This window comes from Corapipo altera, unplaced genomic scaffold, assembly GCF_003945725.1.
Source record: "Corapipo altera isolate COAL_440 unplaced genomic scaffold, ASM394572v1 75, whole genome shotgun sequence".
NCBI lineage: Eukaryota > Metazoa > Chordata > Aves > Passeriformes > Pipridae > Corapipo > Corapipo altera.
In genome coordinates, this window is record NW_020884887.1 from 5,447,932 (window position 1) to 5,474,936 (window position 27,005).

The following is a 27,005-nucleotide window of genomic DNA, read 5'->3' on the forward strand; positions in this document are numbered from 1 at the left end:
CAGTGTAAGGGAGTCAGATTTAGCTCCTGTAAGATAAGGAGGGGCTCTCATGCTGTTGGGAGCTCTACTTTATTCCTGGCTACAGGGAATGCTCTGTAGGAATACAATGAAAGTCTTACCAAAGGTCTAAGAAGGCTTTACTAGTCTTGCACAAGTCCATTGTTTACACCTTGTGCATGGTACGATTGCAACCAGCAAGTGCCCAAGACAAGCAGAGTTTGTCCTCTCTAGGTTTCTCTAACCAATTTAAGGTTTCAAGTTTTCATTTCAAACCACTTGACAGCATCTCATTAACCTACTGCCTAAAATAAATGTGCCCAATAGTAATCACCAAGTCACATGAAATTAAAAAATTCAATAAAATATAAAAATTAAATACTTGCGGGTCATTTATTTTTCTACTCTAGAATTAGAGAAAATGAGGTCTGCCACCCCCCTTGGCTGTGACAAATACAAGCCCCAAACTGAACTGTCAAAAATTTCCAGGAATGTCTCTCTAACCTCAAACTGCAGCCTTTGCAAAATTCCTAACGTTTCCTACTTCAAGGAAATCCTTGACTTGTCTATGTCCCATCTGACACATACCAGGGTGACACCACATCCTCACAGAAGCTCCAAGAATCCCCAAACCAGGCATTGCTGCATGAGCAGAGACCTTCATCTCCAAGCAAACAGAAAATACCATCCTGCAGCTTTACAAACACACCGTGGGGCCTCTGCCCCTCTGCAGCTCAGCAGCTTTACAAGATGTGGTACAAAAGGAGCCGTGTCATTTATCCTACCTCACATTAACATCCAGTTCTTCCATCACAGGCAATAGGCATAGGTAGCTGGGAGTTCAATGTCCACAGAAGAGACCTCATCCTGCAGAGGAGAGAGTTAGAAAGGAGAGGTATAAGTTACAGGATCTCTCACAGACCCCAGCTGTCAACCAGCAGCTTTTTCCACCAGGCAGTTTTCCAACCACTCTTCCCTGGAGAAGCATGGGCACTGCAGAGGGTTGTTGTGACCATTCAAAATCACCTGCACTCCTATAAACTGCACCTAAGACTTTCCCAGTAACTTGTAAACTTTCAAAACTACAAAAAGTAGTTTAAATAGAAGCAGCTGAGGAAGGTTTGCAAAACCCATCTGGGAAAACACAAGCAAGAAGGGCTGGTAAATTAGTTTCTGTTTTTACACAAAACTAAAACATTGATTTACCACTAAATTAAAACGGGTTTCCTGTGACACTATATTGTACAACCTTATGAATAATTAATAGCAGTACTGTAATTACAAAGAACTAAACAATTTGCAGCTCGAGTTAAAATAAATGTACTTACTTACAGTAACACTAAGTGATGTAAATATTAATGGGATTTTTAACTGTATCAAGATTCCATCATAACTCCAAAGAAATGAATGCACCATCTTAATAATAAGTTTGTGCATTTGCTGCTGTTAATCCAGTGGAAAAAACAGGCTCAATTTCTGAGCACTTCAGGCTGTTGATTGCTCCTGGTGTTGAGTCTCTAGAGAGCCAAGGATAATGCCACCACCAGGACACTATTAATATCAACTCAGATGTAATAATGCCATTGTGGTTACTTGGCTTCAAAGAGAAGGGTGTAATAACCCTGCCTCAGCCTTCCTAGACACCATGCCAGGTTTGCTATGCAAATGAACCCCCACTCTCCAGACCTGGCTCAGTGTTTACCACGAGCAGTAATTCAGGAGGTATAGACTATACATTGTTTTGCCAGCAAAATCTACTCAAGTCTAAAGGATATTTTTATCAGAGGGTGGAAGCACACAGAACTTGGCCACTATGTGCACTTTCAGCCTTCAACTGGTGTTTCTAAGGGCACTCTGGGATCTGGTGACTTAAAGACTACTGCTGTATATTGCAAATACAAGGGTGAGAGGTCTAGAGATTCTGATCAAGTCACCTCTGTGTCCCTAACACCTGACCTCCAACTTTAATTTGGGGGAAAAAACCCACTCTCTCCTGTGCTCCTGCTCTGGAGTTCTTCCATAGTACAAAATGCCCCACAAGCTACTGTGACAGCTGCCTATCAAACAGGTAGGAAGAACGTCCTGGAAGATGGTCTCAAGGCCACTCAGTGGCTTTAAGATATTGAGAAAAAATTCACTTGTCAGAGACCATAAGGAGTTATCTGGTGGTCAGCAGGTAACCCTCTCTCTTAAGGGACCACAAACTCACCTGCTCTATGTGGTGGCCTTGATCTGCTCTGTAGAGATGAAAATGTCCCATCAGATGACAGCAGTGGCCAAACCATCTTCCTTGCAAGCACCAATTAACTGAGACACTGACACATTCTTAATCCAATTTATTTCCATCCCACTCAACCCCCATCAAGTTCCACTTTCTGTCACTGCTGAGTTGGTGACAACAGAAGCGTTGAGTCATTCTGGAAAACTTAACACCCCCATTTCCTGCAGTGCTGGATTGTGCTGCTTCACCACTTCTGACACCCTAAATGAAGCCACATCTAAGGTGGACTGAGCACTCTGAAAAGCCCATTTCCTTTCACCTACAGCTATCACACTGTCCCTTCTGCTCTGTGACAGATGAATTCTAACCCTTAACCAAACCAGCAGTAGGTTGGTACAGGCTCCACAGGAGGTAAAGGCCTGAGCAGGAGCTGGGCCAAGAACTCCTCCAGGAAACCCACGATGGAGAACAGTGACATATGAGCATATGTCAGAGCATTGATGCATCTCAGCCTGGAACACCAATCGTGCAATTAACACATGAACAGTGGGGTGGCTTTACCAAGACTCATATATCAAGGAACAAAGAAGGTTGTGGGTACACGGAGTCTCATGCCTACCTTTCCCATTGTATGCAATTTGACTAGAAGCCAAAATTATTCCTTTAATACAACATCTTAAGTGAGGCTTCTCTGAGCCCTCCCTTGAGGTGATCTCCCCTTGAGCTGGGACACCTCTCAAGGCTTGAGATTCCTTACCTAAGAGATCCTTCCCTACCCAAGGCTGAGAGACCCCCTCATTCACCACAGACTGTCAGTGAGTGACTGGCAGTTGCTGAATTAATACTAATGAAATTCATGTAGCTAATTCCATTAGACATAAACCTTTGTCCAAGTATGAGACTAAGATTGGACACAGCCACATCTGAGCTCCATCAGGTGTTTAAAGAGCAAGGGGATCCACCCCGAACCTCCCAACTCCATGAAGGGTCTCCCTTACCCTTCTGTGTGTCTGGTCACTGTGTGAATCATTCCAGCTCAATTTTAACTTGATTTTCCTTTGGATGTTTCATCCCTGTAGTAAAGAATAGAGTGAACCTTGCCATCAAATTTTGTTGAGTTGTACTTCTACAACACCATATTAAACCCACTTCTGCTAATACCTTTGGTATGATGACTTTTTAAGTGATCTAAATTACCCATTTGTGCATGCTCTGCTGCACCACAGAGGAGGGAGGGGGATATAAAAATAAACTAAGTTTCTGAGTGTCTCATGCTCTCTGTGAAGAACTGGACTGTGAAGAAAAGTTCTCTGACTTCACTCTTCTCTTTACAAGTGTAAAGTGAAAAAAAAAAAAAAATTCCCGCCCTCCTTTGCCAGCTTTGTCTTTTTAGAGCAGAGCGTGGTGTGCAGTGATGATGACTTGGTGCAGCCTCTGACTTCAGCCTGGCAGACACTCATTGTTGAATAACACAGAGCAAAAGATGTTGCAGACATTTAGAAAGCCTGTTTAGCCTTCCCCTGGAAATTGCCGTCCTCCACATCTCAGAGTGTAAGTTCTTGGAAGTACAGGGAGTCATTTAGCTCTCATCCAGTATCTGTGATTTCCTGATTGAGGCAAGAAGAATCACTCTAACATAAATAAAGACTACTACTACTACTATCTAAACCTGTGATTTCAGGAGGCTCCTCACTTTCTGTAGTGAACATCTGCCAATTTGAAGCTGAGACTGAATAAAAAAAGCCGTTGCTTGATTCCCACCACATTTCACATTTGGGGGTGTGATTTTTTCTCATTGCTCAATCTTCACCATTATCAGAGAAAAAGAGGTTGTTAGCAGAGGCTACCTGGGAAAGATTTTCCCAGGCCATGTTAAACTGATGCTGTGAAGTGACAGTCACCTCAATCCAAAGCTAATTTCTTGATCATGACTGCAGAGCAGCCCAAAACCCTCTGAGTTTTGTAAGAGAATATCCTGCCTAAGACAACACTTGAGGAATAAGAAATACCAGAGTGATTAATTTTATTAGCTCCCAGATAAAATGGCTTCATTTTCACCACCCGTTTCTGGCAAAGGCACTGCCCCCTCCCACAGCACTTCTGGCATTCTCTGTCCTCTGTCACTGCTGTCTCTTTTCTCTCTATGAAGGACAAAGCTGATAAGAAGTCCCTCAGTTGTCAGCAGAGACAGATTACTGGTCTGATTTTAATCAAACATCATTCCAGGAGGTTAAAATGTAGCACTTTACTTAAACAGAAAAATTAAAAGATAGACATGACACATCTCCTGAAAAAATAAAATGGAGTCCAGCTTTAAATAGCAAATACAGAAGAAATATCTTTTCACTGAAGGGTTATTTTTCAAAACAGCTCTTTAAACTCAAAGTCTCTGGCTTGACAACCCAAACCACAGGCACTGAGTTCAGTGGGTTCATGATTCCAAGGGATGCAGAAGTAGTGGGTGGCACCTGGGTCACAGCAGCAGCCAGGACCTTGTGTGCAGACAGAAGGGCTTTCCTTCCTGCCAGTCTGGCCCTCACAGCTCTGAGCTGTAACCTCTGTGCCTTTTCAGCTTTGCACCAAGGTATTCTATGCTGTCAAATGTTAGAGTTTAAATTCCGTCTCTGAGTACCAAAAAAATATTAACAGACCACACAGTCTAATGGCTGTTCCCTTTGCCAGGGCACGGGGAAGCAGCAATGCCTACCTGTTCTCCTGGATCAAATATTTACAGCAGTAAAGTTTCTGTGGGTTGCTCAAGGGTGACTTTGTTCCAAAGCAGAGACATCTGTACAAGATCCTTGACTATACTATGCTATGCTTGTGTAAGAGGTCTGAGGAGAGAAAGCAGCTATAAAACCTGAGGGGTTATTTGCTGTGACAGTGGTGTTATGAAATTTCACAGCTCGCTGCTCTCACCTTTAGCAATTACTGCCAGTTGGTAACCAAAGCACTCCAAGTCTTCAACTGCACTATCAAATCTCAGCATAGGAAGCCAAGAGAAACATCCCACATGGGATCCCGGGTCTCTTAAAAGAGACATAATACAGTATGAGATATCACTTAACAACTGAAGGCAAGAAGGATTGTTGAGTCCTTTGTCACCATCTGTGTTTGACAGGGATTTGTGCAGGGCTACCATGTCGCTTTCTTGTTCACGTGTCATAAAACTTCCTCATAACTCACTGTAGATTTTCCCTTCCTAAAAACACACTCTCCAGTTTCTCTTCTTCTAACAGCAGGACAGGGTATGGAAACTACTGCCCCAGAAAGGCACCAGCTGTGCTTTCTGTGCCTGCAGTCAAATAAACCGTTGTTGTTTACACAGCAGAGGATCACAGACTATAAATGCTAGAAAATACGGAAATCCTTCAGCTTTGACATGGTGTGGTGGTACTGACAGTAACTCACAGCTCACTGGAGGAGCTGTGGGATGCTCAGCGCCATCCCTGACTCAGCTCTGCCTCTGCAGACAGCTGCACACACCCTGAGAGCAGGTCTACGCTTGATCCAGGATCTGTGCTTTTACCAAGTCTATAATAAATCACTAGCCAGAATAGTGCCATCCTACTGCAAACAAACTTTAGGGACAAGTCCTCGTGCTCCCCTGGCAGTGGTCAGCTCATACCCCAGCAAGACTGTCGCAGGCAGTGATGGGCAGTGATTGTGGCACTCAGAATTACTTAGATTGGAAAATACCTCTGAGATCATCAAGTCACAACCTTGCCAACTAGACCAGAACACTCAACGGCAACCCTCTGGTTTCAGCAGCCTCAGGCTCCAGCTTCTTGTTTAAAAGCTTCCCTACTTCAAAGCAAGCAGAAAATGACCCGTGGAAGATGCACATTGCCATGGACATCCATCTTATCACAGAGATACACTGCTGTGCTATTCTGGGCTCTGCTAATATGCAAAAGCCAGTACTTGCCACCTTGGGACAGCTGAGGGAAAGAGCACTGAAAGGATCCATCTCCCTCCTGGGCAGAGAGCTGAAACATCTCAGGGAGAGCCTGGAGTCACCCCCAGCGACCACGTTTCAATACAGGAATTCCTTGCTTTGCCAGCTGTGCAGACGAGCCTTTCTCACCTCTTCCTGTCCCTCGTTTGGGTCCCTTTCCTGCTGCAAACCCACTTGGGTAGCACTGCATCACCCAGGCCCAGGAGAGGAATATGAGTCACAGTGGATGAGCGAGCCAGGAAAGATTCCTCACTGCAGAGGGGCCCTCTGTGGCTGATACTGCACTGCAGGCTCTGGGATTCACCCATAGGGCAATGGGAGGACTCAAGTATAACCCACCTTCTGCACTACCTGCAGCTCCTGCCCAATTCCCTACACAGGTTATTGTGTGGTAGACGTGTTCCACTCCCCATCTGCAGGTCACGCATAACTATAACTTTATTGTGTTGGAATAAAACTCCTCTGTTTTATTTTTATTGCTACCATAAGCTGGTTTTATGGTGATGAAATGCAAGCAGGAAATAAGCTCCTGTTTGAAGCCTGGTGCCAAGTCACACCAGTCAGTGTGTTCATAGTTCTGCAACCCCTGGACTTCAGCAGAAACAACAGTATCTCCTGGCCTGGGTATTTTGCTTTGCTGTGTAACTATGACTAAGAAATCAGTTGGGTTGTGCTGAATTATACCTTCTGTGCTTTCAGCTGTGCAAAAGGTTTAGGTGAAGCTTTAAATCTCAGGCATTAAAGATTCCTTGTTACTGTTGTCTGACCAAACTCACTGTTGATGGGAAGCTTTGGGGTGCATCTGTCTGAATACCTTTGCAGCAGAGAACTTGTCACAGAGGCTTACCTGGAAATCTATAACCTATTGTATGAGAGCCTCCAGGCACAGACCTTCCCCGCTCCTGCCCAAGTGTGCCAACAGACCCACTCCCACATGAGCATTGTCAAGGCTGTCATGAGCACAAAGAAACACACAACCTCCCCAAAACTCTCTACACTGGGAGGTTAAGCCAAATAAACTCACACACATGTGAAGCTGCTGCCAGCAGACCCATCCCTGAGCGAGGGTGCTGGTCCCCCATGGTCTAACACATTGCATCACATTCCGCTTGTCTTATCCCCTTTCCTGGCTGCCACAGGCAGACCAGAGCCAGGAGGTTTCTGCTGCCCCTGTGCTGGGATGGAAATGCTGTGGATCCACAGGACATTTTAGAAAATGAAGCAGAGACAAAATTGCCAGAGCTCTGAGCTGCACATACTTGTAACCAACCCAACTGACTCATGCCTCTGCTGCCATTTCTTCACACTCCATTAAAGGATGACAGCTCCTGAGGAGAAAACTGGCTGAGAGTGTTCATCTTAAACCTGAGCTGCCTCTGGCTCACTTAAAAAATCAGTTAGTTGAGCATCAAGCTAAAATAATCACAGTCCCCAAGAGACCATGTGATCCTCCAGTTCCATACAAGATACATAAAGTGCACAGCCATCATCTTTTCTGCTTAAGAAGTTGATGCCATTAGGGAAAGTCAAAAGGCTAATTAATGAATTACTTTTTAAAAAGATTGAGATGATGCAAGAGGGAATGTGCTATAAAACATTCCCTCCACACAGGTTCTGATGTTACATACAGAAGAGTTTGCTCCAAATATTTCATGGCAGTAACAGAACTACTTTGAAATCATATAATCACAGAATGGTTTGAGTTGGAAGGGACCTTAAATATCATCTTGTTCCGCCCCCTGCCATGGGCAAGGACACCTTCCTCTAGATGAGGTTGCTCCAAGCCCTGTCCAACCTGACCTTGGACACTTCCAGGGATGGGGCAGCCACAGCTTCCCGGGGGAACCTGTGCCAGGGCCTCACCACCCCCCCCCCAGGGAAGAATTTAAAAGATGTCTGTAGATACTTACAAATTGGAGCAATAAAGCAATGACTTGCTCTGGTGATGGTCAGAGGGGATCAACTGGAACACAACATTTACTGAGAGAAAGCAGTTAAAAGCAGGGCAAGGGCACCCAAACTAGAGCCTGTGCCCCTGCTGCAGGCTTTGCTAGTTTATCATCCCAAGTGGAAGCAATAAGTGACCCCATCACAGAGCAGGTATTTGTAAGTCAGGGCAGCTGTATGGGCAGGGTTTGAGCAGAAGCTGGGTCCAGTCCTTCCCTGTTTAAGACACATGGATGTGGAGGAGTTGTCTTTCCCTGCCAAACTATGCTGAGCTCAGCACCTTCCAAGATGCTGCTGATGTTTTCAACTTATTTTACATCAAATTACCAAATTACTGAATCCTTATCGAGTCATTAAAAGTGAAGAAACCAAAATAAACTTGGAGCTGTGACCCTGAAGGTTGTGTTTTGGTGGGCTGAGCCTGTGAGCCTTACAGAGCTCCTGATGGGAAGGGGCACAAGGGCAAATGAGCTTATAAGACAAGCTGCTTGCAAACTGTTATTTCCAAAGCAAGAATGACAGGACATACTTAGGTGGGCTGTGAGTTCTCATCAGCCAGACTCTACAGGTAAAACAAGCTGTCCAGACACAAACTGTGGCTGGCACCAGGCACCTGGCAGCAATGAGATGCCATGTGGCTCATTTTCAATGGTTTCACAGACAACAGTTCTTTCTAACAGCACACATGCTTTGAACAAGTGCATTTTTCAAATTCTGATTGTTTCTGGCTGTTACTCCCTGAATAATGTCTGTAGGCTGGTTTCTGTCAGGTTGTCTTTGATGTACCAAGTGCCATTGCTTCCCTCGTGGGGAAAGGATGGTAATGGCATCCTGCTTTGTACTGCTGGGAAGTGCAAGTTCCCTAATTCCTCTGCTTACTTCAGCTCTGCAGGGAATCAGCAGCTCCCCAAATGAAGAAAGGAACTGAAGTTATGGTAGGACTTGAATACAGAAGGCTTCACCCATCATTTCTGGTGATACTGGAGGGACCCTTGGATGTGCATCCCACTGAGGATGAGACTGTTGAAGCAGTAGTTATGCTGGACCAGGCATCAGCTCCACAGGTTGAGGGTTATTCCCTCATCAGATGTATCCCATAGGGGAAAGAATGAGTGTGAGTGCATTTGGCCAAGGCTTCTACGTGGACATCACAGAATGATTTAAGTTGGAAAAGACCTCTAAAATCATCAAGTCCAACTTTGACAATATTTTGAAAGAATAAAGAGGATAATCTAGGTGATTATAAGCCTATCAATCCAAGATTGAATTCAGCACAATAATAAAATAGCTCATAAAAAATACAATTCATCAGGAATTAAAGATGGGGAATAGAATTCGGCAAATCAGTGGGAATTAGAGGAGTTTGCCACCTTGATATTTTCAGTGATAACAACAATACTGTTGTAATAAGTAGCTGTATTCCCTGATTTCAGAAAAGCATTTGATTTGAGGTTTTGATACAGGACTATACCAACTCCATATAGGATCTTGGTTAGTTAAACCCACTGTAGTGAGAGAAACCATTCTATGATTCTGTGATTCCCTGATTTGATGAACTGTGAGCTGATCTGATGAACAGAGAGCAGAACTGGGAGTCTCTTCAGACAGTCAGGCTGATGGAGGAGAAAGTTATGACTGAAAAGATGAATTGCAATGTGAAGGCATTGCAGAAGCATCCAAGAGTGTGAAGGTTGAGTACTGTATCCAGAGTGATGTGTGTGGCATTTTTCCAGTAGTTACCTGACACCTCCAGTCACTGATTTCAGTCCTTCATTCTTTAAAGAGAGCAAGTCATTCAATGGAAGATTCAGCAAACCCCCCTGAATGCAGTTATTTGATCAAGGTATTTTCTTCCCTTTCACATATGAGGTGTCAGAATCTCACTGCCTGTCGAAGGAAGAGAAACTTCTGATGTTCAGACAATAGAATTGTGGAAACTTGTTTCTTAAAATAGCACGAAGAAGGAAAAAAACACCCATTGAAAATATAAACCTGTGCTTGAGGAGCAGAACTTTCCTTTCCCCTTTCTGTGAGAGTAGAAAAAAGAACTACTCCTTTGTACCCCCTGGGACGTCAAGCTCTTTCAGATGAGATTTAATTACTCAAGAGAGCTGTTTAGAGCTTTTGTTCAAGATTTCATGCAACTAAGAGAGCAGCGAGTGCCACTTCAGAGCCCTGTGTTATGTTAATTGCTGGGATGAAGGGAGGCAAAGAAAAAGATCTGCATGCAGTCCTAACTGTGCCTGAAAGCACTTGCTTCCCAAATTAATCCCCTACTTACCCCAGACACTTGATGTCTTGCTGGTGGCATTCAGTAAGAGGTAGCCAACTGCACCAGACTCCCTAATTAGAGCATGACCTGTTGCTAATGACTGTTGGATTAACCCACTGCTGTTGCATTATCGCACTAAATAAATAATATCCACTCTCCTCTGGCAGTGTTTACAGAACTGACTTCCCATTCAGCCTTGACTCAAATCTGTGAGCAGTCCCCAGTGTCACCAGCTGCTCTAGCCAGACCCCTGCACCCAGACATCAGGAAGAATTTCTTTGTGGAAAGGGTTGTCAGGAACTGGAAGGGGCTGCCCAGGGAGGCGGTGGAGTCACCATCCTGGAGGTGTTTAAGAAACAAGAGGACTCAGTGCTCTGGTCTAGTTGACAAGATGGTGATTGGTTATACATTGGACTCGATGGGATATTTGGATGGGATGGTCTGTGACATGGGAAAGGGAGTTTGGCATCAGGGCACAAGCAGTATCAATGAAGGTCTTTATTTTGAAAATCTGTAGTTCTAAACAGATAAACCAGCTTAGGAAAGACCTCAAATTTCTCAGCTTTTGTCTCTGAAAAATATGCAATAGAACACATCCTTCATGGGTTCGTTTTGGGACAGAAATCTGACACAGGGCAAGAGCTGGCCAGAAGGGTTGTAAATCTTCTTAATCCGCAAGCTACTTTGGGGCATTTTTCACTAATATTCCCTTACTTTCACCTGTTTAAGCTCCTTTATTTCATGGTCTCAGTACTTATGCCAAACCCTTGTTGCAATGAATATTCATCAGCTGGGGTCTAAGTGTAGCTATTTATAAAAAATCAAGAAGTGGCTTTAAAAGTTGCTATTGTGATTTCCTGTCATTTTGTATTCCCTTTACAGAATATAGGGATAGACAGTGGGGAAGGAGCAGTTGCAGCCTACAGATGCAGTTTAGTATTTTCAGACTGCTTTTTAAAACTTTGATGTGGGTGTTTGCCAAAGGATCTTTTTTTAATATATTTTACTTTCTTCCCTGCTAGCGAAATATCCAACTTTTACTCATACTTGCACAGTACATCATAAATTAAATGAAAAAAAAAATTGCCCTAAGAAGTTGCAAAGTACTAAATTAGCCAAAAGTAAATGTCCTTGTTGGGAAACAAGTTCCAGGTGTGTCTCAGACCACTTCCACCCAAAACTGCAGCACTTAAGGGTCCACAAAGCAGCCTGGATATGAGGAAAGAACTGTCTCTTGAAACAAAAACTGATGACTGCTTGAGAGACATTTCTTTCACACTCCCTGGAAATGTTTCCCAGGGCTGGGAGGCAAATCAGTGGAGGCTGCTGGTCCCCAAAGTGATCTGGCAGCCTCCCAAGCCAAGGAAACGTTCACAGTCACTCAAAACTAATGATTTGTCATTTTGCTCTTTTTTTCATTCCTACTTGTCATTCTTGGAAAAACTCTTCAGGATGAGACTTGTCTTTTTCTCCAGATGGAGCCAACGAAAGTTTAATTATGCTTCTCTGAAATCTCCCATCACCTCTGCCCCTGAGCAGCACATGAGCTATTTGCTACACCCAATCCTTTCAGATCCTTCCTAATACATAAAACTTCCAGATTTTTGGAAGATGCTCATGAAGAACAGCCCCTGTAATTACAGTGAACTGAATCAGATGCTTTCGTTTATTCTATTAGCAAAATTGTTCTTCACTGACTTTCAGGATGAGGAAAAGACAGGGATGTTGCTCTCAGCTGCCTTAGGGACATCTCTCTGGTTCAGTCTTTGGCCCTTTGCCATCTCAGAGCTGCCCTGCCCACCAGCTGCCTCCTGCCCAGGGTGCAGAAAATTGCCCTCCTGGCACGTTGCTGCACAATGGTGCTGCCTTGGTACAATCCTGCCATTCTCCTCTACCTCTGGAAGCTCCTACAGACAAAATACACTTTAAAACAACTGTGATAAAGGACAAATAATCATAAAAAAAAGAAGATAAAAAGACTGTGGAGCATATGGTTTACAGCAGAGGCTGGGAAGGGACAGGCAAGGTCACACTGTCTGCACTTCGCTGTTAAAGTTAAATGTGGATTTATAACTGATTGGATCTTCTGTAATAAACCTGCCTGCACACCTGACTTCCAAGATCTTTTCTAACATCCATACTGATGCACGAAAGCATTTTTGCAGGATTTGCTACTACAATGGCTCATCAAGGTCACTACATGACTTGCAGAGCAGTTTGTTATGGGTAGGGCTTTTCACTGTGATCGAGAGCCACATGGACTGTGAATTAACAAAAAGCACAGTCCGGGCATGTGTCTCACTGGAATTTTGGACCTTAGCCCACATCCACCCTATCCTTGACCTTGGAGATCCCAGATGTGTTGGCGTAATTTGAACTAACTTCCCCAAGCTAGTCCCACTTCTGCAGCACCTCTAGAGGTTCATGTGGCTCTTGTTCACAAGCAAAAGCCATACAGGTAACAAGCTTTGGGTAATTACTCCCCCAGTCTTTACATGGGGACCATGAGACATAGAACACAGGATCCTTAAAGTGTTCATACACACTAAGTTATCCAGCTGTTTTACAGCTGTGACCTAAATGATGTCAAAGATATGAATGGTCTGAGCTTCAGAATTCTGTGCTGTCTCTTTTTTGGTCCATTTACCTCTTTTTTCACACTGTTCTCTCAGCTGCTCCAATTGGGACACAAACTTGATTTGGTGGAGAGTTAGGAACACAGAATCATAGAATGGTTTGGGTTGGAAGGGATCTTAAGGATCATCTCCTTTCAACCCCCCTGCCATGGGCAGGGACACCTTCCTCTAGACCAGGTTGCTCCAAGCCCCATCCAACCTGGCCTTGAACACTTCCAGGGATGGGGCAGCCACAGCTTCCCTGGGGAACCTGTGCCAGGGCCTCACATCCCTCAGAGTAAATGAGAATATACGAGGGAATAATTCCCTTTTCAGGAAGTCCCACCTGGACCTGTTACACAGGTCAGAAAAAATACAAAGCTCTAGCCAAGACAACCCTGTTAAACAGCCACCGGTGAGCAGAGAACAGCTATTCAAAATTCCTGCCTGTTTGCATTTCTGTAACAAAGGAAATATTCTTTTGGAAGGGTTTTAGTCAGCTGTAAGTGATAACAGCAACCCCTGACTAGGACAGTACAGCTCAGAGCACTCTGCTGAACTGGCCAAACAGGGAGGACAAGGGCAGCCAGGAGTGTGTGTGTTTCAGAGAAGGAGGCTGAAACGAGTTGGAGGGATAAACCAGAGCTGCTTAACTCCAAATTTCATATTTTGTTTAGAAAAACAACTCTTTCCTGCCTCAGGAATAAGGACCTAACCTTCTTCATGTCTAAAGGCAAATATAAAATAAGCAAGGAGGAGGGGAAGGAAGCGAAGAGGACTCCAGTTGTGGGCTGAAGCACTGGTGGGCTGTACCCCAGGCAGTGCATCATGCTTTCATCGCTTTTTTTTTAAATAATTTCTGTATAATTCTGATTCAAGGTGACAGATGACATTTTGAGGTGATGCTCTCCTCTGTTCAGCAGAGACAGCCAGAGGTGCCTGAATTACAAGCATGGCCCCAGTTTTCCCCCAGGAGCCCTTGGGAAGCCCTCAGTGCCACCTGCAGCCCAGCTCTGGTGCATCCCTGTGCAGTGGTGCAGCCCTCCTCCTCCTCCTCCTTTTCTTTCCCTTCCTTTTCCTCCTACTCCTGCTCCAACCTGGGCTCCAGCTGGTGGAGAGGGACAAGGGCAGGATGAAAGTCTGGGAGAGCCCTCTGGGCCTTTCATTTATCCAGAGCTGGCTTAAAGCTTTTCAGCAACACAGACATCTTCCTTCCCTCCTCCTTTGTTTTCCAAAAGCAGGGGAAGGTGCTCCCTCAGGTGTAACTCTGAGGCTGCACAGACCTGTGAACTGTTTGTTCAACTGTGCAGAGCATCAAAAGGAAATGTCAGTGGGATCTCTGAGATCCCCTCACTGTGAGGCCAGATTTTGATGTCTGTGCTCACAGCAGAGAGTACTTTATTCCTGAAGCAGTTGTTCAAGGCTCTGTTGAAAGAGGGAGGTACAGGTCAGACACCATCTCATTTCACCCTCTCCAGTATCCTTTCTTCCTGCTTCAGCCAGTCCCTCTGCTTCTTCACCATATTCTATTCCCATTGCTAAAAACCTTCCTTATTGAAAGCAACAGACATTTAATTTTCTTTTTGCTTGGCAGGAAATGGCATCAGGTCCTGCTATGAATGATCCAGAAGTGAAGTTTCAGCTCACTTAGTACAAGTCCTTGTCTAATGCAGGACTGGACACTCAGCTCCAAGGGCTGGTCCAGAATAGCTCAGCTTTTGTCACACTAGTTACCTCGGAAATGTGTTCACTCGAGGAATTCACGGGCAGCAATCAGATGTTTTCCCCACTGCTTTTCATCACAGCTCATCAGAAATTGGGATAGAGCTGGGAAAGGGCAAGGGAGAGAGTCTGAGATGTGACGAGAGAACTAATCCATCCCTGGAAGAGGAACTGATGTTGCATTTTTTTTCCTGCTTATTTTACAGTAAATAAAGAATTAAGGAAGATTGCTGAAAATGTGTCCATTCAGGCAGCAGCTGAATTTCCTCTTAATTACTCTGGGATGGTGAGGGAGGAGGGAAAGTGTGGAGGCATCACAATGAGCAGTAAGTGGTGTGATTGGTGACTGCTCAAAACCTTACATCTGCACATATGTTGCTAAGGATAGAAATTAGAGGTGTGTTCTAAAAATCCCCCATTTAGTGAACGATGGTGAACATAAAGTAAAAAATTACAGGGAAATAGAAAAAGGAAAGTAATTTGTCATGGCATTTCTCTGGGATGAAGGGACAGTGCCCAGGTTCTGCTCCCCAGCTTTTCCCTGCATCAGTCCCATGTGCAGTGCAGCCCACAGCTCTCCTCAGTTGCCCGCTCCCACAGGAGCCAGTGGCTCCACCTGCCTTGGGATTGGAGCCAGCTAAGCATAGGATGAGGAATGGCTTTGCCAAAGCCCACTGTGGAAAGGAGCAGCACAAATCACAGAATCCCAGACTGGGAGTGGGAAGGGACCTTAAAGCTCATCCTGTTCCAACCCCCTGCCATAGGCAGGAACACCTTCCACTATCCCAGGTTGCTCCAAGCCCTGTCCAACCTGGCCTTGGACACTTCCAGGGATGGGGCAGCCACAGCTTCTCTGGGCAACCTGTGCCAGGGCCTCCCCACCCTCACAGGAAAGAATTTTTTCCTAACATCTAATCTAAGCCTACTCTCTGTCAGTGTGAAGCCATTCCCCCTTGTCCTGTCACTCCAGGCCCTTGCAATTAGTCTGTCTCCATCTCTTTTATCAGCTCCCTTCAGATTAACCCTTCTCATGTGCTGAGGTTGTCCTTGTTTCTCTACCTGACAGGTAGGTCTGGGTTCACAGGAAGGGGGAAGATGCCAGGAAACCAAGAAATATCTGGATGTGCATCGTGGATGCACTCGGGAAGAGGGCAGGAGTACCTGTGCTTACAACATACCTTTCAAAAACAGCAGTGGCAACAAGAATGAAGTGGCTGATTACAGGGAAGCAGGAAATGCTGGACTGAGACAATCTCCTCCCCTGTTATCTGTACCTTTGGTTTATTACATTTAACCATGCTTTTGATCTGAAGGAAGAACATCCTAACAGAAAACGGCATCAAACTCTTTCGTCAGCACCAACTTTGTAAATCCAATAAAACCTCTGAACACCATCAAGGCAGCAAATCCAGGCAGTAAACAAGTTTTCTTTATGATCTTCACTTTTTCACAGAAAAATCAGATTACACTGAAATCAGACTTTTCCCACGGGAAGTTTCCATTTGTCACCTAAAAAAAAACAACCCTCTACCAAGAAAATCTGCTAGATCTGTCATTTAGTTGTTTCAGTTCCCAGGTTTTTTTCAGACTGTAAAACAGATTCTTAGGCCACGAAGAGAAAAAATCAGATGGAGAAAAAGGGCTGGCAGAGACCCTGAGGAGCTGTTTCATCAGACCCAACTATATTTTAACCTGCTGTAGATGACATTTGGAGATGGAGATTCCACATTCTCTTTATGCAGTCTCCCAGGGGAAGTACATGTAGGGATTTTTCTAGGGTCTATCCTAAATCTTTCTTGCTGCATTTTATTGCTGTGATTTCTTTTCCTAACCCCTGCAGACTCCGAAATCTATTTATTACTCTCCTTTCTGCAGTTGCTGCTGCATCTGAAGAGCTGCACCACGAATCAGCCCTGGCCACACTGTTACTGACACAGAGCCCAGCCTGCCCAGCTCTGCTCCTCCCTCCTGCTGATTCCTGAGAGCGCTCCCTGATCTCTCCCATGGCTTTCCTGAAGTGAAATTACCAAACCTGAAAAGAGCACAGAGAAGGACTCCATCCCCTGCCTTCCACATCACACTCCCCTGTATAAGCACAGCTGCTGTATTTGCTCCTTTTCAGCATTAGTTGGTGGGGTTTGTTGATTCACTGTTTCCTGTGTATAACATCCATGTCCTTTCCCATGCAATACCTTCCTCACCAATCACAGAACCACAAAATGGTTTGGGTTGGAAGGGACCTTAAAGATCATCCAGTTCCACCCCCCTGCCATGGGCAGGGACACCTTCCACTTGACCAGGTTGCTCAGAGCCCCATCCAATCTGGCCTTGAACACTTCCAGGGATGAGGCAGCCACAGCTTCTCTGGAATTTCTTCCTAATATCTAATCCAAACCTACTCTCAGTCAGTTTGAACCCATTCGCCCTTGTCATGTCATTCCAGGCCCTTGTAATTAGTCTCTCTCCATCTTTCCTGTTTTGCACTTGATCCATCTTCCTAACAACTCAGGAGATGTGGGCATTCGGGTGGGATAAGGTTGACTCCCACCGGGAGGAAGCAGACCCTCTGCACCCAGTTTCTGATGTTGGACACTGAATGTCTCTGCAACTGGGTTGTGAAAACTTGTCACCAAGAGCCTTCCTGCAAATTTTCATGGTCAATGACTGAATTCCGGCAGTGGATCCGACTGGATCCCACGGTAGAGGCCATTGCACAGCCAACACACCAGTGGAAGTGACAGATTTCTGCGGACGCTGTTGACTTCCCAGAGGAAAGCCCTGCCTCGTGTTAGGGAATGCTCTGCAGACTCCCTGAGGCAATGTGATCTTAAAATCTGTTTAGGAAAACTATCTGTATTTATATCAAGCCTGGATGTATGACTGGGATGTCTTGCCATGAGCTGCCTCGTGCAGTGCCAGCTGTGCCACAGCATTCCAGCCTGGCACTGTTTGGTCTGGTGTTTGAGCTCCAGTGAAGGATGGTAATCAGTGCCACTGTGTTTGCCATTTCTCTTTGCAGACATCTTTGGGGCACTTTTCCTGCTCTTGTTCCTTTTAGCTGGGCTTTGTTAAGTCTTCATCACCTAAAAATGTGTTCGTGTGCCAAGATTAGAGTTTTCAGTCTCTCCTGGGTTCCCATTTTTGGATCCTTGATCTGGGCTCTCGTTGTTAATTTTCTGTGTGTTTGTTTTTTAAATAAACAAAAGCTGTAATAATAAATGTCTGGGGGTCCAAAGAGTAGTGAAGGATCAGATGTTTGCTAAAGAAGAGGAATGTGGTAGTGGAAAAGATAGGAACTGACTGGGAAACAGCAGGAATGCTTGGCTCCTGGTAACCCTTCATCTGCCCCAAGCCTTTCCTTCACCCTTCTGTGCTGTCTGGCTCACATGCTTTCTTCTCTAAGAATTTCCCTTGCACTTCCACCTTCACAGATATTTTTACTCACATTGCCCTGACTTCACAACAGACTGTCACCCCCAGGTCTGACACGGGGTGGTGTCTCATGAAGAACCCAGCTCTCTCCTCTCTTTCAGCAGTTACTTCCTGCAGTGGTAATGGTTATTCAATGGATCAGGGAAATCCTGAACTTAATGGGCAGAAGAGAGGAAATCCCCCTCTTCCTCCAATTCCCAGCTTTCCTGGTTGTGTTTTAATCATCACAGCGCAAGTTTCGCTTGCTGTATTTTATTAAATGTAAACAGAAGTGCAGAAGGGCTGGTTGTTTTCTTCCATGAGCTGTAATAGAAGGGATCCAATCGATAAAATAACGCAGCCAAGCAGAGCATGTGGAAAAACGGGCACTCATAAAAGGCATCTTTGCAATTAGTTTTTATCGGCTCCTGTGATTTTCTGCTGACCAACAAGGCTCCTAAACTTATACCAGCAACAAGATGCTTACTCTGCACTTCTCTGACATGTCCCTATGGTACAAAACAGGCTGGATTATTTAGCCTGGTTCCTGTTGAAAGATTATGGAAGCTGCAGATGCTGAATTCCCTGAGTCTCTCAGAGCGGGTCCATGTGCTGCATGACCTGAAAGTCAGACCCAAGAACATGGATAACTCCCGAATGGAAAGTGGATGAAGGCAAAGAGGAGGAGGGAAAGGGAACTTCATCATCCACCAGCAGCAACTGGCTCTTACATGCTTGCCACAGGTCATGTTTTACTTTTGAATTCTCACCTGCTCTCCTCAGCACGAGGGCAGAGGGGCGACATCCAGACCTGCAGCATTGCACATGACAAGCAAATCCAGCCCTAAAGACTCTCTTGTACAGTCCCATGGAGTGCTGACTGTATTTTCCCTTCTAAAAAAATCCCAAGCCACTTTTCTTTTCCTAGAAATCTCCTGAAATTAAGAAGGGCACTACAAACCCCAAATATTCGGTCACCTGCCCTGTTCAGCCTCTGACTTCATCCCTCTTCTGCCCCTCCAGGCATGAAGGTTGTGCACATCAGAGTCCTTGCAGGACAAGCAGCTCCCACCACTCCCAGAGAGCTATTTTGCTCTTCCTGCCACATTTCAAGCAAGAAACTGAAGCACCAAAGTTCTATTTCTTCTCACTGGCAGTAGCAGGACACCAGTTATTTACCTAAGTTCAAGCAGGACAGACCTGAGATATCCTCCTGTGGCATGAAGGTCATGTCTCCAGCAGCCATCATCCCCCATTGAGGGGGTCAAACCACTGCCTGGAATAATTTCCTTTTATTTTGTCCTTCCAAACCTTCCAAATCCGCACAGTCAAGTGAGGATTTAAACAGGATTTGTGGGTATTTTTTTGTCTTCTTTCATTATTAAAGAAAACAACTGGCTTATTTCTTTTTTATTATTCCCCATCTGATATTTCTGGAATTGATCATGAAGCTATGGTTTTTCTTTTGTCTGTGTCTTTCTTCTGTAGCTACGAGAGCAGATGAGACAATCAGAGAAGCCCTTTTCTGGCTTTAAAAATACACAGATTAAATAAGTGATAATATTACTGTCAGCTTCAGGGCGGGCTAGATTTTCAACTGTTGGAATCTGTTTTTCCACATGAGTCTCCTTTCACTAGCACAAATCAGTGCCACAGTAACACAGGGCACATGACCTGTGCCATGGACATGGTTAAAGCACAGACAAGCAGCTGGGGCTCTGCAGAACAGGGGGTTATACCTGGTCCTATCACAGACTCTGATTTAGATAAATCCTCTCTTCTCTCAGCACTCTGTGTAAAAGGATGAAATAATGACATCGCTGCCTTCAGTAAAGTGTACTGAGTAAAAATGCACTAGGTTAAGATCAAGGTATTCTAATAATGACAATTTTGTCCCCTGAATACATGGCCAGTACTTTTTCTCACCTGGAAGTCTGGTGATGGCAATGGTAGATGGTATTTCTCGCCAGGGAGATTTGGAGAATAACCTTTATGCTGGAGTTGAGTTTAACTCTGTCTTTTGCTGTTCTGACTCTACCATTTGAACCCAGCAAAGCAGTTACTCTGAACATAACATTCTGTTGATCCCTAATGTCCTTGGAAGATGCTTTCCCTTCATCCTTAACCCTCCTGCTCATTACTATTTCACTGATTCCTTTAGCTTCCCTTATCAGACACCTACATGTTCCAACTCCTAATTTATATTCATTGCTACAACCTTCCCTTATTTTTCTGGGGACAGTGTTGGCTGGTTTTGGGTTTCTGTTTTATTTCTTTTTTCCCTTCTCTGCTGAATGATAAAAATTTTGCTTGGCAGGTTTTCCTGTTAGGGACAAACATGTTTTTGTAACAAGCCCATGGAGGGCCTATGAAAAGGAAGAATGTTCCACTGCTTTGGCTCATCTAAAATCAGCTGCAGCCTTCCAGGTCTCTCAGACAGACCTCTGAGAAGAGCTTTAGTGATGGCAGCTTTGACTTCACTGATGTTAAAGCAGTCATGGTCACCATAAAAGAGACAGATCACCACAAACATTCTCCTCAAAATTTTCTGGTCCATATGAAACCAGCCTGGATCTCACCTTGCCAATCACTTCACTACCAGGTGCCAGCTATAGACACTCTTGTTCAGCTGAGGTGCCACACAAGAGCCAGGACACCTCAACAACTTCTCCAGTGAGGAAGGACTCATGCATGGAAGAGTTCATTTCCTGCATCCAAATGTTCAGCCACATCCTTCAAGTCCTCTCAGGGAGACCTCTGAGAAATGCTTTAGTGTTGGCACATATGTCCTTCTTCATGTTAAAGCAGCCATGGCACACCATAAAATAGATGGATTCATCAGTCCAAATTAACTCTTCTGTGCTTGAAGATGGTATTGCGAGTTTTCCTGGATGCTCTGAGAGTGGCTGCTTAGATGGTGAACAAGAAAATGACATATATTACTCATTTGGAGGACTTTCAAGCATAAGGGTGGAAAGTCCCTCAGGCAGGACTATCCACAGCACAGGTATCCCCAGAGCCCAACAGCAGGCACAGTCAGACACTCCACAGACAAACAGGAGAGACATGGTTTAGGGTTTCACAAGACAAAGGGACCTGCGCCTGGGTTCCCACTGGGAAAGATGCTGTGCAGATGAATGGGGGGAGCTGCTGGCCCAGGCAAGAGATGACTGTGCCTCACCCCCTTTAATGTACGGCATCCAATCTGTCTCCATGGGAACTATAATAAGGGCAGAACTTGTCTGTGCCATCTCAAACCAAAGGCGGGGGGGGGGGGGGGGGGGAGATGGAAGTCAAAGCAAATAACAACCCTCACAGCAACGTGATTCCGAGCAGACGGATGAGTGGGTGCCCTGCCCTCACCCCACACTGGCCCTGGGCTGGGACAGAGCCCTGACCCTGCTGCTGTGCTGTCCCCACCTGTGCCCTGTGCCTGTGCTATAAGTTGAGTCACAGCTGCTGCTGAACGGAGCCACCGACACGGCTTCGGCTCCACAGTGTGTGGTGGAACTCGGCTCTCACCCAGCCAGGACCAGAAGGCAGGAACCAAGTTAGGGAAGAAGGCAGTGGCAGCATTGGGGGTAGTGGGAATGGATGTGAGAGGGACCATGCAGGCCTGATTGTCAGAGGCGTCGAGCCTACGCAAACTCACTGCCTTTAAACAATACTGTGGGGGTGAGAACCTTTACAGATGGAAGGGATGAGGGCAAGGTGGAGTAGGTGGGGATGAGACACACAGAAGGCAGGGCTCTGAACTGCTGCCTCAGCTCTGTGAAATACAGATCCATCTTGGGAGCAAAGGGGAGAATACAGAGGAAAATGATCTCCCTGCTCAACTTTGTGCAACAGGTCCAGACTCAACCCCTGCTGCATTAGACAATACCAAGTCATGGCTCTGTAAAACCCATCTGTGAATAAGCAAACCCTCCTATCTGCACCAGGACATGGGAATAACACCTCAGCATCCCCTGTGCATGGGGAGAGGGGAGAAAGCAGCTTTTCACCCTTATCTCCCCATCCCAGTCTGGTGACAGGACTCAGCTGAGCTTTTGCTGCACCATGACACCACTGTGCCCTGTGCTCAGAGATGACTCTCACCCTGGAGAGCAACTACCACCACACCACCCATCTCCACCAGCACATGAATCCACTGGGCAAATGCACCTCCAGCTATTTTCTCTAATTGTTTCCCTAATCACATAAAATTGCCAAAGTTCCATTTGCCTTCCTACAAAGTCATTTGTCTCTCCCTGTAACCCCTGTGTCTGCAGCCACTCAAACACATCAGGGTTGAGGGGGGCCCGAATTAGATTATTTGTTCTAATAAATGGAATTACACAACAAGACCAGATTAAAGTCAGCTGCTTCGAAAATACTGGGTTTGGTTTCATGTTAGCTGAGAGAACAAGCATCTGGCTCATCCCTCTCCCATCTCCTGACCTCATCATCAAGGCTCCAGTGGGAGGTAACCCACACTCTGCCCCAGCTGAGGCATAGGTTAGATCATGCTGACAACCACCAGCTCCTTCAGAATAACAGCAGCCCACAGAACAATGCAGCAGGGAATCCCAGGAAACAGAAGTGCAAGGAGGCTAAATGCAAAAGCCATGAAGCCCTGTCCCCCTCTTGCCCATAAACTGCATCACAACAAGGTTCTTCACAACTAAATGCCACCTGCCCCAACAAATACCTGCAGCCACATGTGCCCACGCACACAGCTGGTCCTAAGCTACATGTGCATTTTACCTTTCCTATGGCTTTATTCCTACCTACACACAGGAGACAGGAGCAGAAAATATGCTGGCATTCAGTCCTCTGGAGACCTGAAGGAACTGCCCTGCTTTCCCACCCTAGAGCTCATTCATTCATGGCAAGAAATGATGCAACAGTTTTTTTTTTCCTAGATCAGTGTGGGAATGACGTGTTACAACAGCTGAGGGCAAGTGCAGACCACAAGTTCAGGCCTGAAGGTAGCAGTTGCTATCACTGGCTGAGGGTGAAAATTTTAGGGCTCAGTGCAGGGCAAGTAGAAAAGGTCCCCCTGCTACTCAGCAACCTCACAGTCAGTGTAAAACAAATTCGGCTTCCTAGAGCAACCAACCAGGCCAACAAAGAAACATCAATACCATTTAATTTGTTGTATGGGTCTTTTTAGATTTGGAAATTGTTTTTGAGAGGCTATGTGAGGAATGAAGCACAGGAATGACAACATCAGAACAGAAGATGGTCTCTTAACTTGACACTCACTACTGTCTTTTTCAGCAAATGGGCTGGGGAAGCCCTAAGTGGATAATTAATGAGTAGTTTTCGCATGAGGGAAGATTTTCTTTAACCCTCAGGAGCTTAGTGATCATCATACCCTGACACAGGAGCTCTATCGACTTGGCACACCGTCATCCCCGATGTTCAGCCACAGAGTTCTCACTATTTATACCAATGTGCACTACAGTCATAGAATCAAAGAATCACAGAATCACTTAGTTTGGGAGAGACCTCCAAGACAGTCAAGTCCAACCTTGCCAACCAGACCAGAGCACTGAGTGCCACGTCCAGTCATTCCTTGAACACCTCCAGGGATGGTGACTCCACCACCTCCCTGGGCAGCCCCTTCCAATGCTTGACATCCTTTTCTGTGCAGGAATTCCTCCTGGTGTTCAACTTGTACCTCCCCTGACACAACTTGAGCCCTTGTGCTAAATCCCCAGGCAGCTGAAACCAGCGTGGCTCCTCAGTGAAATGACTCAGATTACTTCTACTCGTGCCTCTGTGAATCAACCCAAGCACAGAGCAGCCCTAAACCCTACCCTGCTTCTCTGTTCCTGCACACCAGCAAGTGTTGGAAGGACGGCACTTTCCTGCTTTTCCCTCAAATGACAGCTGTGGTTTCAAACACAAACCCACAGGGAATATTTCCATATTGTGTAGTGTGACAGTTGGATGTGCAAGGCAATACGTTGCCTCCTGGCACCTTCTTGGCACACATTCCACACCCTTCGTTTGCTCCTTCTACAGTGTGGGAGTCAGCAGGAAGCACAGTCAGTCCCCACAAAGGACACTGTGGTCCTCACCCTGCCCTCCACATCCCCCAGGCACTGTGTCTTGCTGTTTCCAGGAGCAGAGAAGTGTGGAAAGCAGGACAGACCTGAGGTGTCCTTATAGGAGAGGTGAGGAATTTCCAGTTCCTCCTCTTCAGCCCCGCTCATAACACAGCCTCTGCCTGCTCTGTCCCAGGTCAAGCTGTATCTCCCCTGCATTCACCTGACAACCCCTTCCACCAGGTCTAGACAGTTGTCACCCAGAGGGCTTAGACTTATGCTGGCAGGCACTTGTTCTTTGTTCTGCCTGTCTCCAGATTTCCTGGAGATAGGAAATACCTGGAAAAGGGGAGCAAACGGGGAAAACTCAAGACACGCCAGCTGGCTCCAGAGGACTGGGAGGAGGAGGTGGGGGAGAACCACTGATGGTACTCACAGGAACACAGTTGGTGCAGAGGAGCTGCATGTACAATTTGGAGACTTCCTAGAAGGCTTTAATGAGCCAAGAAGCACTGTCAGAGCACTTGCTCCTCTCACTTTTAAATCAATGTTTACAAAGTCCCGAGGAAACTAAAGTATTTATGTCTATCTCCAGTCAGAGCCTGTTTAAGGAAATAAGTTAAACATACCTTGGTGTATAAGTACTTAGTATTTAAGCAAGCACACAGGTTGACTCATATGTTTGTTTTTCAACGGCATTATTGGACAGTGCTGACAGTGCCAAGGTCAGGCTGGGAGAGGAAAAAAGCAGCAGTGAAGATTTCTTCAGAGGAGAGGAATGCTAATGCTGCTCCTTGCCCATCACAGCAGTCCCCTTCCTGGTGGGAACGACACAGGGTCCCGGGGTCCCCATTGCCTGGGAGCAGGGGTGGAGGAACCTATGGCTCCTGCACTACTGCTCTTCCCCCAAAGAGTGGTGCTGCACAGACTGCTGTACAGCCCAAGATATCTCCCCAGAGACTGACCTCAGCCAGGCTATCCATTGTCCCCTGCTACAATGACAAAATCCAAGTAATCTTCTAAAAAACTCTACCTTGCCATTGCCAAGTGAAAACAGTCAACTGCAGTAACAGGGATCAGAGAAAATGGTTCTCCTTCAAGACACACATGGAAATACTCCCATTAAAAGTATTTTATTTTTAAGAAGAAATGAAGTCATGATGACATCACACACATCAAAGTGCAGTCCCGGCCAACTACCACTGTCTAGGAGCTTAAACCTGGCAAACCAGGAACTGACTCCTTCCTTGCCTCCCTGAAGCAGCAGAAACTGCAGCTGTGTAATGGTTTAATTACTCACCCTCCCATCAAGTTTCCATGCCTGAAGTTTGTTTTGGAGCAAGGAAAGATGCCTCGGGGGTTTGAGGAAGTGACACTAGTTTCTCACTCACAGACACATCTCTGTCTCTCCTGCTGTCAGATCCACAAACTTGCTCCACTCCCAGCATCTGAATCAAAGCACATAGACATGAGCTGGACTCCTGCAAACTTCCCTCAGCTTTGGAGTAAGTCTGAGCAAGGTTCAGCAGCAACAAAATGCTTGACCTCAGCGAGCTTGGAACGGATACAGAGCTTGGAGAGCTCGGATATGACCGGAAGGCTTTGCACTATGGACACTGGGACACAAGTGTCAGAGCACAGAGCTGCCTGAATCCCCATAGCTCTAGTCCTGGAAAACACCTTCCATCATCATAGAATTGCTAAGGTTGGAAAAGACCTCTAAGATCATCGAGTCCAACCATTCCCCCAGCACTGCCAAGGCCACCACTAACCATGTTCCCCAAGTGCCACATCTACACTGTTTTTTGAACACTTCCAGGGACAGCCATTCATCCTCACTTAAGCAAAGTTTCCTACTCCTGCAGAGCCCGACAAGCCTCTCCGCCCGGTGACTTTCCCCATGCCACCGGGCTGTTGCTCCCTCCCAGCTGCAATCACGTTTCTCTCCTTCCTGCGGGTCAGTACTGATCATTCCAGCACTTCGCCGAGTCGCGCAGCTCAGCGGCACCGCAGCCGACGGTCGCAGATGCTGCTCGCTCACACCCGCACAAAACCGCTCCACCTGTACCTGTCTGTACATCACACCCGCACCAACCTTCCCTCCGGCTGCCTCCAAGGGCACCCACAGGCTCCGGCGCCGCCGCACGCCCGCACCCGCGGGATGCCGGGCACTACACCCGCACCCGCGCCCCCCGCGCAGCCCCGGGGCGATGCCCACGGGCGCACACGGACAGGGAACCCGCACCGGAGCGGAGCCCGGTCGAGTTTGTCACCGATCTCAGCGGAGCCCCCGCTTTGCCCCCTCTTGCCGCCTGCTCCCCCTCCTCCTTACCATGGCCGGGCCAGAGCCCCGCGGCGCCCGACGCGGTTCCCCCGGCGCGGCTCCTCATCGCGGCGGCGGGGCAGGACGCGGGGTCCGCTCTGTCCGCCCCCGGGGCTGCGCCGGGTCCTGCCCGGGTGCGGGGCTGTGATGGTTCCTGCCCGGGTGCGGAGCCGAGGTGAATCCTGCCCGGGTGCGGGGCTCAGGTGAGTGCTGCCCAGGTGCGGGGCTGTGGCGGTTCCGTGCCCAGGTGCGGGGCTGCGCTCCCGCCCCAGCGCTCCGCGGCCGCGGGCAGCGCCCGCCCCCGGCCCGCCCCGCGCGGAGAGAGGGGGATGCCCGGCCCCCTGCCCGCCCCGCCTGGGGAAAGTCGGGTCCGTCCCCCCGGCAGCCGAATCCCTTCGCTTCTCCCCCGGCCCGTGTCCCCCAGGTTTCATGTGAGCGCTGTGGGTAGGGCACATCTTCTTTCACCCCGGCAAATACTGACGGTTTGCTCTCCCGCTTTCAAAG

The 27,005-nt window shown here is 46.7% G+C and overlaps 1 protein-coding gene across 3 annotated transcripts in view; it reads right to left on the bottom strand.

The window, feature by feature from the left end:
• HTR4 (5-hydroxytryptamine receptor 4) overlaps positions 1–26,722 on the bottom strand; it is a 90,228-nt gene extending 63,506 nt beyond the window's left edge. For all 3 annotated transcript variants that reach the window (XR_003527670.1, XM_027643714.1, XM_027643715.1), the window contains exons 1-2: positions 26,511–26,722; positions 783–864 (exon numbers count right to left, since the gene is read on the bottom strand). Coding sequence is in view for 2 of the 3 variants with exons in the window: in XM_027643714.1 (XP_027499515.1) it covers positions 783–808 (26 nt within the window). In the remaining variant the exon portion in view is untranslated. The remainder of the gene's footprint in view (positions 1–782; positions 865–26,510) is intronic.
• Between the last annotated feature and the right edge of the window lie 283 nt (positions 26,723–27,005).